General features: G+C 39.1%; 1 protein-coding gene across 1 annotated transcript; it reads left to right on the top strand.

Annotated features, from left to right (window-relative positions):
- Positions 1-2086: 2086 nt before the first annotated feature.
- On the top strand, positions 2087-10741 carry lactbl1a (lactamase, beta-like 1a; the record flags this gene model as incomplete). Its single annotated transcript, XM_084068718.1, has 6 exons — positions 2087-2192; positions 4309-4415; positions 5055-5212; positions 6148-6368; positions 8015-8120; positions 9763-10741. 6 exons carry the CDS (start codon positions 2087-2089, stop codon positions 10739-10741), a joined length of 1677 nt encoding a protein of 558 aa, XP_083924844.1.
- Between the last annotated feature and the right edge of the window lie 7158 nt (positions 10742-17899).

Below are 17899 nucleotides of genomic sequence, written 5' to 3'. Positions count from 1 at the left end.
TACTGACCATGATACCGACCATGATACTGTCATGATACTGACATGATACTGACCATGATACCGACCATGATACTGACATGATACTGAACATGATACTGACATGATACTGACATGATACTGACAGGATACTGACATGATACTGAACATGATACTGACCCTGATACTGACTACGATGCTGACATGATACTGACCATGATACTGAACATGATACTGACATGATACTGACAGGATACTGACATGATACTGAACATGATATGACCCTGATACTGACTACGATACTGACGTGATACTGACCATGATACTTACTATGATACTGAGATGATACTGACCATGATGCTGACCATGATACTGACATGATACTGACCATGATACCGACCATGATACTGACATGATACTGAACATGATACTGAACATGATACTGACCCTGATACTGACTATGATACTGTCATGATACTGACCATGATACTGACCATGATATTTACTATGATACTGACATGATACTGACTACTGACATGATACTGACCATGATACTGACATGATACTGACCAAGTGACCAAGCTACAGTTACAGGGCAAGACAAGTACTGTAGATACACAGCACACTCAAAAGAAACACCATCAATAATGAACAAAATACATACAGTACACCCTCAACAGTGCATGCATAATGCACAACAAAATAAATAATAGGAGCACACACAGTAACCATGTCAGATAGTGTCCTTACTGTAGAGAACTGCTGTTACTTTACTTCCGAACTAATTAGTCTATTGAACGAGCAGACCATAGTGACCATAGTGTGCATCATTATACATCTTCACACCTAACGGCACAAAAGACCGAAGTCTAGTGTGTGTCCTTTTGGGGGAGGATGACTTTACTTGACTTGACTTGATAGCGTCCAGTTTACGCACCTTCATCACCTCCTCCACCCTATCCAGGGTAGCCTCTACGTGGGAGCCAGCTTCCCCCTTGTAGACACAGAAGTCAAATGCCTACTGTTTGCATATGATCTGGTGCTGCTGTCTCCTACCAAAGAAGAAAGCATCAACAGCATCTTTATCTCCCAAACCTGGGTGTTGACAGTGAATCTAACCTACTATTCTCACTATTATTATTTGTTTTGAACATTTCTGGAAAATCTTTGAATTCTTCTGGAAAATGTCTACATTTTAATACAGCACTTGGTACTGTACTTTAACTCAAGTACAAATTTGACAGAGCAACTTTCACTAGTTGAGTAATATTTCGCCAGGAGTATCTTCTTTGACTCAAGCACTGGGGTTGATATTTTGTCCACTACTGGGAATAACCCAGCTGATGTGAAATGATTTGATTGCTCAGGATAAGGGCTTACCCACTGTCTGACACCCTCCTCCGTCCTGCTGCTTTGCAGCCTTCAGTCTCAGGAGATTATGATGTCACGGCGCCTGTGGGGAGAGAATCACCCGTGTATCCCGATTCAAGCCAGGGATCATGGTTAGGATTAAATGCATGTAGGTGGCAGTGAGTGGGTGGGGAGTGAATGCTCAGGAACAGTGATTCTCTTAACTCCACCGATGACAACTCCTACACTGGTGTCTCAGGTCACTGTAAAATGACCCTTCTGGATAGGCTACCTGCCTTCTGCAGACGTTGTTTATGAACATGTGCTGATGAGGATTTGAGGCATTTTTCTTCTTTTTCCCCCTCTCAGGTGAGTCAGTTTTGTGGTAAATAATCTCTGTTGCAAAGTGAATTTCAAGAGGTACTGGTTTGAGAAAGCTTTTTGTTATGTTGTAATTTGCAGTCAGAATGTATTTTGTATTTTTGAGAAATGTGTGATAATGATAGCTTCTGATTTTAAAGTGTGCAGAAAAAGCACACATAATCTGTAAAACACATTTAAACCCGTGAAGAATGTGAGACTGCCCATGAAGAAAACTATCAATTGTAGACATCTGATGCTTAATTAAAGAGTGAAGTGGTTTGCTCTCTGCAATATGATCCATTCCTTCCTTAGTAGCCTCCTGCCATTATCGCTGATGTTATGTTTTCTTTCCCACCAGCCCTGACCAACCCTTAACGTTACCATCCAAACTGGGAAGATGAAGGTCAAATGGACCAAGTTGGGTATGGTGGTCTTCTTTCTGATCTCTGTGGTCATGACTGGCTGCTTCATATGGCAGTATCGCATGCCAAAGATGGTGATAGGTAAGCCACTCCCTCACACCATGTTTACCTACAGTAGCACACAGTGTAACTTTAACTCAGAGTGTAAAATAGACCTAAACGTGTCCGTTTGAGTGAAATTAACACTCAGGATGTTGCTGTGCGGGTTCCTTTAAAACAACAACAATCATACACTATTGGGTCCCAGTAACAGACCTGATGCACATAACTATTCCCCCTACACACATGTTATTTCTGGGCTTTGGGGGTTACTTTTTGAAGCTGACAAGAACCACTTTTGGACATTGGGCTTCCTTAGCGTATTTTAGCGTAATTGCTCGTTTGCAGGGGCGGCAGTGGGATTACACAAAGCTGGACGTTGTCACAGCAAGGATTACCATCCCCTTTAAAGCAGGCTTTAAACCTTGGCATGGGAGACGGGGGGTGGGGTGGAGGTTAAATAGTGGGCGTTCCTGAATAATACAACAAAGCGTATAGTGTTGCAAACAGAGGGTCTACCTTTGGTCTGTAAAGATATGATAAGATAAGATAAGGGACATTCAGATGTCATAGCACACTGCAGTAACTCAGGCCTCAGGAGAAGTACAGGTACAGTAATGGTCAAGAGCCACACCAAAATGTAATAAATAAAACAATGAATCTATACTATAGATTCTGTAACTAGATATCTGACACTATATATATGTATCTGCTCTGGGTCTTACCATAAATTAATATGCTGTATATTTAATAAACAGTGAAAATATGAATGGATATACATCCCAGTCTCTTCTCCCTCCTGGCTCCAAAACTATGGAACAAACTCCCCATTGCAGTCAGAGCTGCAGACTCACTCCTAAGTTTCTGCTCTCTTCAGACTCCACCTCACCCCCTAGCACTTCACTCTCCCTGTACCCCTTTCTGCCACCTTCTGCCTCGATTGATGCTAGCAACTGACCAAGAGATGGCTGCCGTAGCGACATATCTTGGTTTCTCGTTCTCATGTTTCTGTTACTTAGATTGGTTTTCTTGACCACAATGTTAAGAATGTAATTTAGATGGCATTTTGTTTAGAAAGAAGCATGTTCATGGAATCCTAGTTTCTTGAGGCACTACACTGTCTCTCTGCATTCTATGCATGTGATTATTTACCTTGATTGAATGATGGAGTGATGAGGGCATGGGCTGGACCTGGGAATTAATGATAGACAGAGGGCAAAAAGCAGAGGGAACAAAACCCAAAACAGTGAATCATGTGCCTGACGGCAATGTACGTAACAATCCAGAATGCCTATTTCAGAATCACATATCATGCTACTGGACTATAATTATTGATCATTAACCTCTTAAGCCCTGTTTTGTAGTTTGGCTATTCAAAAACAGCAGCTCTACAAGCTCATAACTGAGTTTTAATTAAAGGTAGGGTAAGTGATATGTTTTGGTTAAAACAAAAAAGGTTTTTGTTCAAAGGTTAAAGCACTATATTCTGATTGTAATCATTGCTATGGAGCATCTGTTCAGTTAACAGGAGTCTCCCCGTCTCTCCAGCTCTTTGATAAACAGAAAATAGATTTTCAGGTACAGTAGGTGACAAAATCTCAGCCAATCAGGAGAGATTACCCATTTATTAGCTTCATTTTGAAAGTGTTCCAGTTCCAATTTTGACTGCTCGTTTCTTTGTGTCATCACTTCCAATTTCACTTGTTCTGAGTTCCGCTTGCACTGAGTTCTCTATGATTGGATACAATTGGTGTCCTGACCTGAAAATGCATTTTCTGTTTAATTATTAAAGAGCTGGAGAGACCTGCAGACTCCTGTTATTGAACAAGCAATGAGTACTATCAGAATATAGAGCTATTTAACACTTATTTTAACCAAAGAAAAAATCATTTACCCTACTTTTAATAATTGTATTAATTATTAATTAAACTTAATGCATTATTAATCATCTAAATCTGCAAAGTAACTAGGAACTAAAGCTGTCAAATAATTGTAGTGGCGTAAAAGTACAACATTTGCCTCTGAGATGTAGTATCAAAGTATGAAGAAATGGAAATACATTGAAATAGTATTTAAGTACAGCACTTAAGTAAATTAGCTTTACACCCCTGCATGTATGATACCATGTCAATAACTTACTGTTTCCATCTGCCTGCAGAAGTGACTGTAACAGAGGAGGTGAAACAGGAACCAATGTGCCCTCGCTTCCCTGAGCCTGTTCGACTTCAGCATCCAATCACAGTGCTGAAGGAGGCCTTAGAACAGGTACGTTGAAAAGTGTTTCCTAGTACAGTGGTTCTCAAACGTTTTAATGTAAAAAAAAAAAAAAAACTAACAGCCTATGTATGGACGAGAAGAGAACAATAGCTTTTCTAAATTATTCAAAAGTTATCTAAAACTTTCAAGGTTTTTCAAAAATGTTTTTTATTTTTTTATTGATTGAATACTTTATTAACAGTTTGCAAAAACAAGGCACAGTGGCACAGATTTATACAAAAGAATGCTAAAAGGATAACCCAGATAAGCCCTTAGGGCTTATTTCCATTAAGGTCCTGTGTATTCAATTCATGGAGACATTTTAAGACAAACAATAATATCTAATAATATGCACACAAAAAGAACACATCATATATACGTGTAATAATAAGAAAGACAGATATTTACAGTAAACAGTTGGGGGGGGGGGGTCATTTCCGGTGATAAGCTTAGACTTCAGTCAGTGAGCTTGTAGATCTGCTATTTTTTGCCTTTCCAAACCTTTCAAAGCAACACAATTATTCAAATCAATACAAATATTATTGATTAAGAATATAAAAACACAACAAAAAGGGAAACAGACATACAAGGATAAAGTAGTGAATACATATTTCCTTTTTTTGTTTTTCCATTTATATTCCACAACAGGTAGATACCCTTCTGAGGACAAGCATTGACAAAAGCCAGCTACCGGCGATATCTGCCATTGTGGTTTTGAATGACTCTGTTCTGTGGAATGGACATTTTGGCAAGAGGAACGGAAGTGACCCCTCTTCACCTCCACCCAATGAATACACTGTGTACAGGTGAGCTGTGAAGAATATCTATCTATCCACCTATCCATCTATCTATCCATCCATCCATCCATCCATCTATGTATCCTACACTGCCTTGTATTAGTTAACCCACTTCTCAAACAATCAAATATAGTACCACACATCCGGTCTCCAGCTGAGGAAAATGTCACTGGCCGCCTATAATTTACGTTCAGATATGTTATTTACAAGAGGCTTTAGATGGGGTTGGAGCTGAGCTTAGGATTACTGTAGTCATCTATACCAAAGCCTTGGTCATTTAGCACAGTTACATATAGTAGATGATTATGACCACACTCACACAGACTGAAGCACTTACTAAATTGAGGCCTCACATTTCCGGCGGGGCAGTGGAGATGTTGCGTGCTGAGAAATCAGTATCTAATTAAAATGAGTAACATAATCTGAGTTGTACACATTATCTAACGTGGAATATTTTCATTATGGCAAAGAGCGTTTTGTCCTGATGTAAAGAGACAATAGAGAGAGCCTATAGATAAATAGTCAAATTGGAGGGTAACATTTGTTTTACTTTACTTTTCAACATATTAATCTTTAATTAATTGCTTGTTAGCATTAGTATTGATCATTTATTAGTTCTGTTTTAGTCACATTTTAGCGCCTGAGTATGCATTATTAAATTAGCAAAATAATATTACTGTAAGCTATTAGGAGGTTTGTCTCAATAAGCCCTTAATTAATGCTTGAATAAAGACATTAGTAATATTCATGCTAACAAGCAACTTATAATACCTTAATATGAAGTGCTTTTATTTAATACAGATAGAAAAATGTCATGCAAGTTCAAAATCACTTTGTGGGAGTGTGTGGATTCTTTTTCAATATCCCTCCTTTCAGAACGAAAGCTATTCATTTTATATTTGATGTTGCCCAAGGACACATATTTGTATCCTCTCCAACTGCAGGATTGCTAGCGTCTCCAAGCTCTTTCCAACCCTGATGCTGTACAAACTGTGGGAGGAAGGAAAGGTGCAGTCCTTGGATGACCCATTCGAGAAATATGCAGATGACTTTACCATAAAGAACCCACTGGGGAGACGCCAGGGTCCAGAACCCATCTCTGCTAGGGACCCTACAGCCCGCCTACCATCACTCACCCTACGCCGCATGGGCAGTCAACTCTCTGGTAATTATACCAAACATGATTTTTTTTTATGTCACTGTCCAACACAGTAAAATCCCCCAGACAGCGAATGTACAAATGGAGCCAAATGGACCTGTGATTCGCAGTAGACTGTTTGCCAGCCTGTTTTGTATATTGTCAGGTGAGGATTTTACAGTGAAGATGTCCCATGAAATAAAGTATCAAATGGAAATCCTTGGCCTAATGCATATCAAACTGGGGGAGCTGGGAATTAAAACAGTAATTAGAATCACTGATAAGGAATACACTGAGTGCTTCTTCCGTACAACTTCATAGCAACAATTATTATTCACATAATTATTATCACTGATTGCGAATGAGGTGAATGGGGTCCAAAACCAGGTATTGATGCGTGTCCATTCTCTGTTAAGGGTATGTCTCCTCATATCCCAGTATAGCATTTTACTTGACCCCAGCTTCCATGAATAGAGAGATAAGCTAATAGTAAAAGGCTTGTGGCTAAAGATAAAGCTAATCATCTCGCGGGATTAAAAGAGGCGATCAGGAGAAACCCACGGGGGTGGCCATTTTAAGGACATCCTGAGTATTCATTTATCTCCTGATTAACACTCAGGATTTTGCTGCGGAGACTCCCTTGGAGTCAACGTCACAGGTTCAGCTTAATGTAAGATGAGTAAAGGGAATCACTTAGCTAGTAAGGACCAATATAGGGAAGGGAACCACTCAGCCGATTATGTCAGCAAAGTTGACTACCAGAGGTGTTGGAAGGTTATTGGTGTGGTTTTGAAACCATGTTAGTAGTCTTATCCTTGAAATAGTAGCATACAGAAAATAAGAAATAATCACAATAAAGACAGTTGTGATAGAATAACAAAAAAAATCACTAGGTGCAGTGCATTAGCTATAAATCAACTTCCTATCACAAATGGTATCACCCACAAGAACTGATTGGGAGTCTAGCGGTGTTCGGAAGGGAGAGAGGCAGGGAGGATTTTATGGACCAAGTCCAAACCTGATGCTGAACAAGAAAAGCTTTTGTGGCTGTGCTTCCGTGGAGAGGGAGAATAGTTGCAGGATGTTTGGGAGAATGACCTTCAGCAACCCCCTATACCCTTACCCCCAATCCTAATCATTTTGCATTTCTCATGTTATTGTCTAGGGGGTGCTAGCAGAGCTTTTACCATAGTGTAGAAATCTGAGCCAAAGACAGTGGAAGTATTCTTTTTACAGTCCATGGTCAATGTTATTCAGTATCTGGCCTGCTAAGTTTAAGTGGCCGTGGAGGCGGAGGTCTTTACCACTACACTGTTAAGGATAAAGCTCATACCAACAGATTAGTAAAGTTAATAAATGTCAAATAATTCCTCTGATGGTTTCATATCCTTGTTGAGGGAATCAGCAGCCGTTGTGCATGCCAAATGCCTACAAAAGCAGCCCTTGACCTGTTTGTTATTTTATGATTATGTAATCAAAGCGTCCACATTCAGTTTGTGTGGCCAGTCACCTCTGACATGTCCATTGTACACTGCATATAAGACCAGATTTTTTTTTGTGCCCACAAATCACAGGAATTTGAGAATATTCATTTTTAAATAAGGCATTTCTTCCCTACACAGGATGAGGTCCGTTTTCTCTAGTTTTACTTATAAAGTTGAATGTTTTTTCAGGGTTACCCAGAAGACTAAGGGGCACCAGTCTCCTTTGGGACGGAGACACACAGACAGCCCTGGAGTTGTTACAGGATGATGTCCTCGTTGCAGATCCAGGCACCAAGTAAGACTTGTCATTTTCAATATACTTTCAACCACTATTTTATACTTTACACAAATTTAGAAAATAGTGAAAATAGATTTATAGGCTATTTTCACTATTTTAGTCAAGATAAGAATGCATTATTGGACATTTACCAACTTTACTGACTGATGGTTGAAAATAGCAGATCTACAAGCTAACAACTTGACACATCACGACAATTGTTTGCTTGTAGATCGGCTATTTTCAAATTTTAACATAACTAATCGTGACTGACATTATGTCATACACCTTATAAATGGTCAATAATGACATGGGAACATTTTACACTTAGTTTAAAGTGTAACATTGGGAAAATGTAACATTTAGGTTAAGAGTTAATACATAGATAAAGATGGAAACATTTTATTTATGTGCCACTCCTCAAACCACAGATCATGCAGAGTGAAGTGCATTAGATAGTATGGATTAACTTGAAGTTGCGAAACACAGGCTAAAAATTACCTAAAAATAAACGCATATTACAATACTGCAAAAGGTCACGTTGTTAACAATCATACAGTTTGTTATCAAAACAGTTACAGATAGAGATTGTTATATAATCGTACAGTGTTACATTGTAAATGTAAACGCTCATGAGAGAGCATCTTCTGTTAAGAAAGAGGTGACAGGCTTTGGCAGTGGCACGATCATTAGTGCAGTGTTTACCAGTTACAATTACACACAATTTATCAGCATCATCACATCAAGGTCATTAATATAGGACAAGTACAACATGGTTTGAGAGTTGAAGAAACTGTTCTGAACTAATGTCTGCATTGAGTTCACACACAGTGAACAAATACATAGATTTATGATTCAGCCGTATACTGTCACTATAGGGTACAGAAACATCTATCAGCTGAGGTGATAGTGTACCTGATCATTAGCATAGTTTATTAGCCTCTGGTTCATTTATTAACTGAAATAAGTTCTGTTCATCTGCCTCTGGCAACGTTAAAATGCTATAAATCATTTCTTGAACAGACTAGTGCAGGGCAATGTACTGTATGTTAAAGAGAGAGGAGAATAGAGGAGAATGGGACATAAAATACAGCCATATTTTACTCCAATGTCGATACCAATCTGTAATACAGCCATTGACGCAAACACTTCACATTTTCATACAAAGCATTAACCACTTAAACCCCAGCATAAGGTCACAACATGACGCAACGCATCGAGTTGTGAGCTTGTGTAATAATAAAAAACAGAAAATACACTAGTATAGAGCCCTGAGGGACTCCGCTCAACCATTTGGTGTTTAAGTGGTTAAGGATGTTCAGTGTATTGCCAACTAGGCCCACCTATAATATTTTGTCCCAGAGTATGTTCTGGTCTATGTGATCAAAGTCGTCGAACGTTGATAATTGTGGTTACGGTGGCAATATGAACCAGACTGTGTTACCTGTAACAACCACGTTTGGCGGCAGAGTTCGTCCATGATTGACACAAGCTCCTTCAGAAGCAGGGCACTTGCAGTGACAAACAATTCAGCGTGCTTGTGGTGTTTGGTCTGACTAATCAGCACAGGTTTTTCACCCTCTTAGTCCATTTATCAACCCCTCACTCAGCACAAATAAAGGTTGGGTATGTGATAACGATTCTTATTCTCCTCCCTCAGATGTCACTACAGCAATGTGGCCTTTTCCTTGTTGGCCAACGTCTTGGCCCCGAAGGTGACAGGCTCTGACTATGAGAGCTGGGTGGCAGAGAACATCCTGGAGCGTCTGGGAATGGAGGACACTGGTTTTGACATCACACCAGCCGTTCAGCGCAAAATGGCCATGGGGGTGTACAGCAGCGGAGCACCGGCTCCCCTCTACAACCTGGGCTGGTACCGGCCTGCGGGGCAGATGTACTCCACAGCTGTCGACATGGCCAAACTGGCTATGGCTCTTCTGGGGGCCTACAGCCGGCCCCTGCTCCAGCAGGAGACCCTCAAGACTATGTTGACCCCTATGTTACGCTGCCACAGTGGCTACTTTGCCAATTCCACTGGCACACCCTGGGAGATCAACGAGCAGCTAGGTTACGACGTTGTGAGGAAGGACGGGGATCTGGACGGCTACGCCGCCACCTTCTCCCTGGTCCCGCGACTCAAGCTGGGCCTTGTGGTCCTGATGGCCGGGGTGCGGCCGAAGGACCAGGACCTGGTGAGCAAGGCCTACAGCCACATCATCCCCGCCGTGGAGGCGGCTTTCAGGGAAGCTCGCCGTACGCTCAGGCCACCGCCCAACCCAACTCCATACATGGGTTTTTTCACTTACAGGAACATGACGTTCTACGAAATCAAGGTGGATTCAGATGGGGTGCTGGTCATGCAGCAGTTTGGCCCGCAGGTGGACAGTGCCGTGCCGGCCAAATACCGGACCATCCGGCTGGACTTCCTCCAAGAGAGAGTCTTCAAGGTTGTGTTTGAGAGCCAGTACCCCTGCAAACTGAAAGTTAACAGCGCCTCAGTGTCTCTGGAGGCGCAGGACAGACAACTCTTCAACTTCTACCCATTCAACAAGAAAGGCTTGTCACCGGGGTTTGACTCTCCGGGACTCAACACTTACGGGGTGAACCGAATACCTCGTAGACCAATTTTTGCTCAATGAGGCTACTAATGTTTCCATTGAGCAAATGTAGGACTGACAAGCCAGACTTTGAATAAATGAGTGACACTGGACCGCCCTTACAAATGCCTGTATTTGAATGTGGCTTATGAGCGGAAAGTGATGGTGTGAATGTTGATTTTTATACAGTTTTATATCGGGATGTTCTTTGTGTGCTGAGGCTAATGCATTTATATGGACTCGTTACATTTTACTTCCTGATCATAATATGCTTTTTATCATTTAGTCTAAGCTCTCGTTAATCTTCAGCAAAACCCAAACACAACCTTTGTGTGTTATATGAATATGTTTACCAAGTAGAAGAGGATGGGTAGACGTTGTGAACCTTAAGTGCCTAAAATGCGTCCTTGCAAGAGAAAAGAATCCAGGTGCGATTGTTTAAGCTCTGCAGGTGAAATGTCAAGTGCTAATCCATCTATTTAAGTCCCCAACACTGAAATAAACCAGTGACGATGCACTGCTTAGCCTAAGTACTGAAGCAAGCATTGGTCATGCAAGCCTGTATGAAACAAGATACTGTAATAATGGTGAATATAAAGCCCATACTTGAAATCTATGTGTTTGTACTTTAATTCACATTATAGCTATCTTAAAATTGGGTTTCCAGGTCCACATTTTCACATTATAGACAAATAGGACGCCTGTCCAGTGTCCACTTAATTGAAATTTCTGTTGATTAATACGGCATAAATAATGTGGGCTGTTTACAGCTACAGGAGCTAATATTCCAATTAAGAATATGTACACAGTAACATCCTCAGTGTTAATTAAGAATCAACTTTATTTTCACATCAGAGGTTAAGTGTAAAGCAGTGGGTGATTAAAAAAACATATTTTAAGCGAGCTCCATCATTTTATTTAACTCTGACCTTGTAAAAATGGACCCACATAGGAGTATAATTTGGTGTGGATTAAACTCTCTCCAGTGTAAATATAACAAAATAGCCTTACAGCCCAGAAGCAAGATACCCTTTAGCTGAACAGTAATTGTTTGGTTTCCCATGCGGGACACCCTAATTTAACTATAATGTCTTCAAAACAGGTCACCTGGATTTAACATTTTCACTACGAGCATATCAAGAATGCAATGAAAATATGTATTCTGTAATGTGTATCCTGATTCCATCCTGATTCCTGACACATGACTTCATTTGGCCAAAATATATTGTCAGTTAAAGTAAATATTTGATGGGAGAAACAGAAAGGCTTTAATAAGAAATATATAAGAATATAAAGAATATGAATGTGGTCATCATGGGAGAGTTGAAAAATGGGTCAACACTCCTTAGTGTTGACCCATTTTTGTCAGAGTGAAAGAAATTGAGAACAAACTGCAAACATTGCAAACAAACCTTTCACTCCTCCAGGGTAGATTTACTTAGACTTAAGGTTGTGCAAAGACACATTCATCTTGCATTGATGATAATTCATCGATCAAAGAGCTCTGACATTGGGTCTACTTGAAGAGTGAATGCCTTGAGCTGGGCCTGGGTCTTGCACCATTTAGTGTTTGTCCTCCTCACATTTCACTTCTTTAACCATGTTAATTAACCCTGGCATCCGTATTTTCTGCACATTTTCAAACATTTTAAAAATGTGTCAAATTATTTGTTTATTAGCAGATCTACAAGCTACTACAATGTGATGCATCACAACGCATAATGAGCTTGTAGATCGGCTATTTTTGCTGTTTGTCAAATGACTATATGAATCATATAGGGCTTAAGTTAAGACTTCCCTAAACAATCTCTATAGGTTATCATCAGATGAGCCCTCCAACAGCATTTCCAGTCATCTCGAATGACAGCATCTGACTTTCCGCCCATTTACATTACTTACATACATAAGCCCTCCATTTTTATTTGTGATAACTTTCAATTTAAGCTTTAAGCTACAGATCATATTTATTTGTTGTGTCTTTGCACTATGAAGTAGTGATTCCATTCACTCCCAACACAAAAATAGGTGTGAAATTACACTTAACCCGTTAAAACTAGGAAAGCATCTGTGTCATTTAAAATCCAAAAATAGCAGATATACAAGCTCACAGCCGCGCTGGGAGCTTGTACATCTGCTATTTTCTTTACATTTTTGAAAAATCTTGAAATTGTGAGGACTACTGATTTAGAAGGTATTTGTAGAATCGGCCTCAAGTCAAGTTCAAACAAATTCAAACAAAGTGGATACTGTCAACACTATATAAAAACAGCCCTGGTACTTACTTATTGTAAAGTGAAAGGACTGCATTGTATATATTGTATTAGCACCTGTATAGAGTTCAGGTGTGTTTTAGAAAATCAATCAATCAATTTAAAGGATGTCATTTCAACACATGGTAGTAGCACAATGACACTGCTAACATTCATTACTTTTAGAACTATTGCAACTCTATGTATTGTCCCCCAATGAGACTATGTATGTTTACATCAGAGAATGGATATAAATGACTATGCAAAGACAACAAGGAGGTAACAAACTTTAAGAAACTAGACTTTGTAAATGTCAAATCTGAGTCTCAGTGAAAGAGAGAACCACGTGTAAGAATGAATACTAGGCTATCAGTCATACAGGTATACTATTATCTTTTTGACAACTTGTGTTGTAGCCTAGTTAGTACATCGTATCAGAGCCATGTGATTAAAAAACAATCAATATCCCTCATTTCACTTCCTTATTTTTCCACAACCCGATAACACATGCTTTTATGGCATGATAAATGACCTGTCGTTCATCATTAACTGCCCCTAGTGCCAGACAAAAATCAACCGACCCTTTATAAATACTCAGGAGTGCTTTGTACAAACCACAACCAAGAGAGAAACCTCAAAGTAGCTACAAGAGAAAGGAAGAAGTCAGTCATCTGCCACAGAAAGACAACATGAAGGCTGCCATCCCACTTTCACTGTTACTTGTTGCTTTGTGTCAAGTGTCAAGTGCTGTAACAGTCACGGTAAGAGCGCCCTACATAACTTGTTTACCACTTAATCCTTATTTTATACTTCTCATATGATTGTGTTAGGTGTCTGGGATCTACAAGTTCACAACACAGCGCTTCACGGCACTTTGTGAGCTTGTAGATCTGGTATTTTTGCTTTTTTTTATTTTTTTATATAATTTTGAGATTTTTACAAATTTGCTATGACATGCCCAAAATAGGGACGCCATGTTGAAAGTGGTTAAATAAAACTTGAAAAGCACAAAAAAAAATGTTTTTACATCCTTATAAGCAATGTTCCCTTTGCATGTGCATAAGAGTAGGCCTACTGTGGAGTTTTTTTGTATGCTAATTTAAATTGCCATACAAACAAATTCCCGTAAAAACAAATCATGGTAGGATATTAACTCGAATGTAGCAAAATTATGGAAAATTAGACTCACTTAGGGCTGGGTGAAATGGACAAAATCCAGTATCAGAAAATGTTTGACCAAATACCTTGATATCGATATTGTTATGATAATATCATATTTGAACAATAATATCCTTTTTTTCCCCAAGATATTTCGAAAATATCAGAACTTCAAACTTGCAGATTGGCTAATTTTGCTATTTTTATATTACGATATCCAAAATCCCAGAAGGTATCTCTATCTCATCTCACGACATCAATATAATATCGATATATTGCCGGCCCTACTGACATTGAGACTTCTTTGGGTCATGCATCATCTTCATTTACACATTATGTAGTCCTTATTTGCAGTCAACACCACATAGCCTACTCTTTTTTCAGAGAACAGTCTTTTATTAAAAAAAATAATAATAAAAAATAAAAATCATGCTATTTCAAAGCACCGATTTCTTTATGTTTAACTATGTTACAAATTGTATTATGATACTGAATTTCAGCTAACGAGTGTCTAATTTCTTCATAGGAGGGAGAGTTCAAATTTTCTCTGGAGTCGGTGAAGGAACTGGGTGCTCTGATGAAAATTAAGGCAGTAAAGCAGAACCTACGGTCCATAAAAGAAAAGGCGCTGGATATATGCGCTAACCCTGCTCTGCCAAAAGACTTCCTACCTCTTTGCCAGAATAAAGATGCAGGGTTGTCCTTGACCAGACTAGGTATGTATTTATTTATCTTAACCACTTTCACCCTGGTGTCCCAAAATGTTTCAAATTATTTCAAACATTCACAATTATTTGAAAATAGATCAGATCTACACGTGCACAACGTGTCACATCGCAATGCGTTGTAGAAATTCTGGAATAGCTGAAGTATAAAATAGGCCATAAGTGGATAAAAGCACTTTCAAAAGTTGCTAATTAGAGTCACGTGACATTTAAACTAAGAGAATGGAGACAAAGGTATTTAAATTGGCTGTGTTCAGACTTGATTCCAAACTAAATGTGGGACACTAGTGTTCCTAATGGTGTCTTACATTGCACCACACTGGTTAGAATAAAGTTAGAGGCTACTACTAATAAAGTAATTTCTCTCTGAGGTTGAGAGTTCCATAATTATGTCAACCAAAACCATGTGACTAATATATATGTGTGTGTGTGTGTGTGTGTGTGTGTGTGTGTGTGTGTGTGTGTGTGTGTGTGTGTGTGTGTGTGTGTGTGTGTGTGTGTGTGTGTGTGTGTGTGTGTGTGTGTGTGTGTGTGTGTGTGTGTGTGTGTGTGTGTGCGCGCGTGCGTGTTTGTTTCAGCATCTGTGGCTGTCAATGCCGACTCATGTGAGATCTGTGAATTTGTTGCCTGCACTGGTTGTTGATGAGGAATCCTGCACTGTGGGTCTGATTACCATTGAGGATTTATAATACTCTATAGGCGGCATATTATATTAAATTACTTTTAGTTCATGTCTAATGCCTATGGTATAACATTCTTTTTACTTTACAAAATGTTTTTCCAGTTACAGAGCTGCATTTTTATTCACAGACTCTTAAGCTGCAGCATGTTACTCTGATAGTCTAGTTGGCTACTCAAAGTTGAAACACGTGAGCCTATATGGTCAAAAGTTTTTATTTTTATTTAGTATCTGTTCATTGCTGCCATAATACCGTGTATAAATCACTTGTACCAAAATATTCAATAAAATAATAAAAACCATGTAATAATTGTACAAAGTTGTGCTTCTTGTACACAAGATAATATTTCAAATAGGACGAACAGGATATATATGGAATCACCTGGCATCAAGGTTACTGTTTACACCAGTGTCCTAAATTAGCTCCACTAATCTTTACCACTGATTGACAGGTGGAGATTAAGATTTAAAGGTGTGGTTTCAGTTTTTTCAGTTCATTAGCCATAAAAACACTAGTCATAAAGTTGCCAAGATATTGCTCTAGTATGTCCTTTTGACAGAATCAAAACAACAATAACAGAACATGCCTGCACGTAGTTTCTCCTTACCAATGGCAATCACTGGTCACTGTAAGGCAGTGTTTCCCAATCTAGGAGGTAGTCCCAACATTTTGAACATGTTGCACAAAATCATAACTTTGTTCTTGAGCAAGACACTGAACCCCTAACTGCTCCTGATGAGCAGGCCTTCCAATCGTTTCCTCTGCTGTGAATGTTTGTGAATGTAATGAACATTGCAAAGCGCTTTGGATAAAGCTGCTATATACAGTAAATGCACCATTTAAGTGGTTAAGAGTCGTTTCCTGTGGTGTCCTGTGGTGTCCACCTCCTGTATTTTCTCAGTGAGTTTGCCCTGGTCTCTGAAGTGTCTGGCAAAGAGCCAAAATCATATGTAGCGGTCCCCTCGATCATCACGTGGTTGAGGGGAGGGCTTTTGAGTTCTTTTAAATAAATTTAACTTAACTCTGATTAACTCAGTATTAATTATCTTAGATCTCTTTTATAATAATAAATGCAAAAGCAGTTTTTAAAGTCACAATGTTATCAATTTACCTTTTCATGCCGTTTTTAACCCAAAGTATATTAAATAAGCCTCTCTTAGCTTCAATATTAAACACTTAGGTCTGTAACCATATGGACCCTCTATCTAAAAGGTAACAATGAAATGAATTCACACAACCAAGTAGTTAGAAAAATATAAATCTCAATTATTTAGTTGTTTGTGCAATGATTGTGCAAAATAGGAAATAGAATGGACATAAATGTAAACAACAAATACCAATGTTCTTTTCAACAATAATGCAGGTTCAAAACCTTTATAACAAATACCCCTCTTCTGTCAGGAATACAAAATGCTGCAATACTGTTATTGCAAAATACCAAAAATAATATACCTTCTCAAAGATATTATTCAAAAGTGTACCACCTTTCTTTCAACACCAAGCCACTTTATAAATTATTAAATTAAATTATTAAATTATAATTTGTGGGCCCACACACACACACTCACACACACACAAATACTCAGTCCCTTTAAGCCGGCAAAACTATTCTAAGTTAACCTAAAAACCTTAAGTTGCAGGCCTGGTTGTTGCTTGTGTGCGTTGTGGCCTCAGATCACATTGGCCCCTTCACTCCTTGGTGAGCAGAAATAAAAGAATGATACCTGAATGTTCCTTGTTACTCCAACAGTCACTCACTGGTGCAGGTTAGTAGCAGACTAGCATCATGTGTCCAGACACAATCTTCTCATCCCACGTTGCCAGAGAACTATTTGTGAAGCCCTGGTTGCTGAAACTCTATTTGGATTGTCCTCTTTGTGTCCTCCAGTAGAGAACAACAGACTTTCACCTTAACAGTTCTACTGTGGAAGTTAAACTGGGCCTAGAAACGACTGTTCACGAGCTATGAACTGACTCTAGACTCACTGTGAGCTTGTTAGCATTGACGTTAGCCTTTAGCACAACAGAAAACAACAGTCTCTGAATTTCGTGTAGAAAGTCTTCTTGTTGTTGTCAAACTTGCAGCTTGTCCTCTTATACTGACTGTTGTGCAAACACTCATGTAATACACAAATTACACGCAGGTCTGTGCACTGCAAACATATAATATCATACAGAAATGTCTCTGAATGAAACCACTCGGTCCCTCTCTTTCTTCATGTCTTCCACTCTCTCCCGTCCGGGCAGCAACACACTCTACTGGCTACGTTCCCCACAGGAATGTTAACCCCATAAGTGCTGGTCAGAATAAACAGGATTACAGGAAAACATTACTTTTAAACAAAACAAAACAAAACTCCTAATGAATTAGTCATGAGTTATACATTA

The sequence above is a fragment of the Gymnoscopelus microlampas genome, assembly GCF_963454915.1.
Source record: "Gymnoscopelus microlampas genome assembly, chromosome: 10".
Taxonomy (NCBI): Eukaryota; Metazoa; Chordata; class Actinopteri; order Myctophiformes; family Myctophidae; genus Gymnoscopelus; species Gymnoscopelus microlampas.
This window is presented reverse-complemented; position numbering and strand designations above follow the sequence as displayed.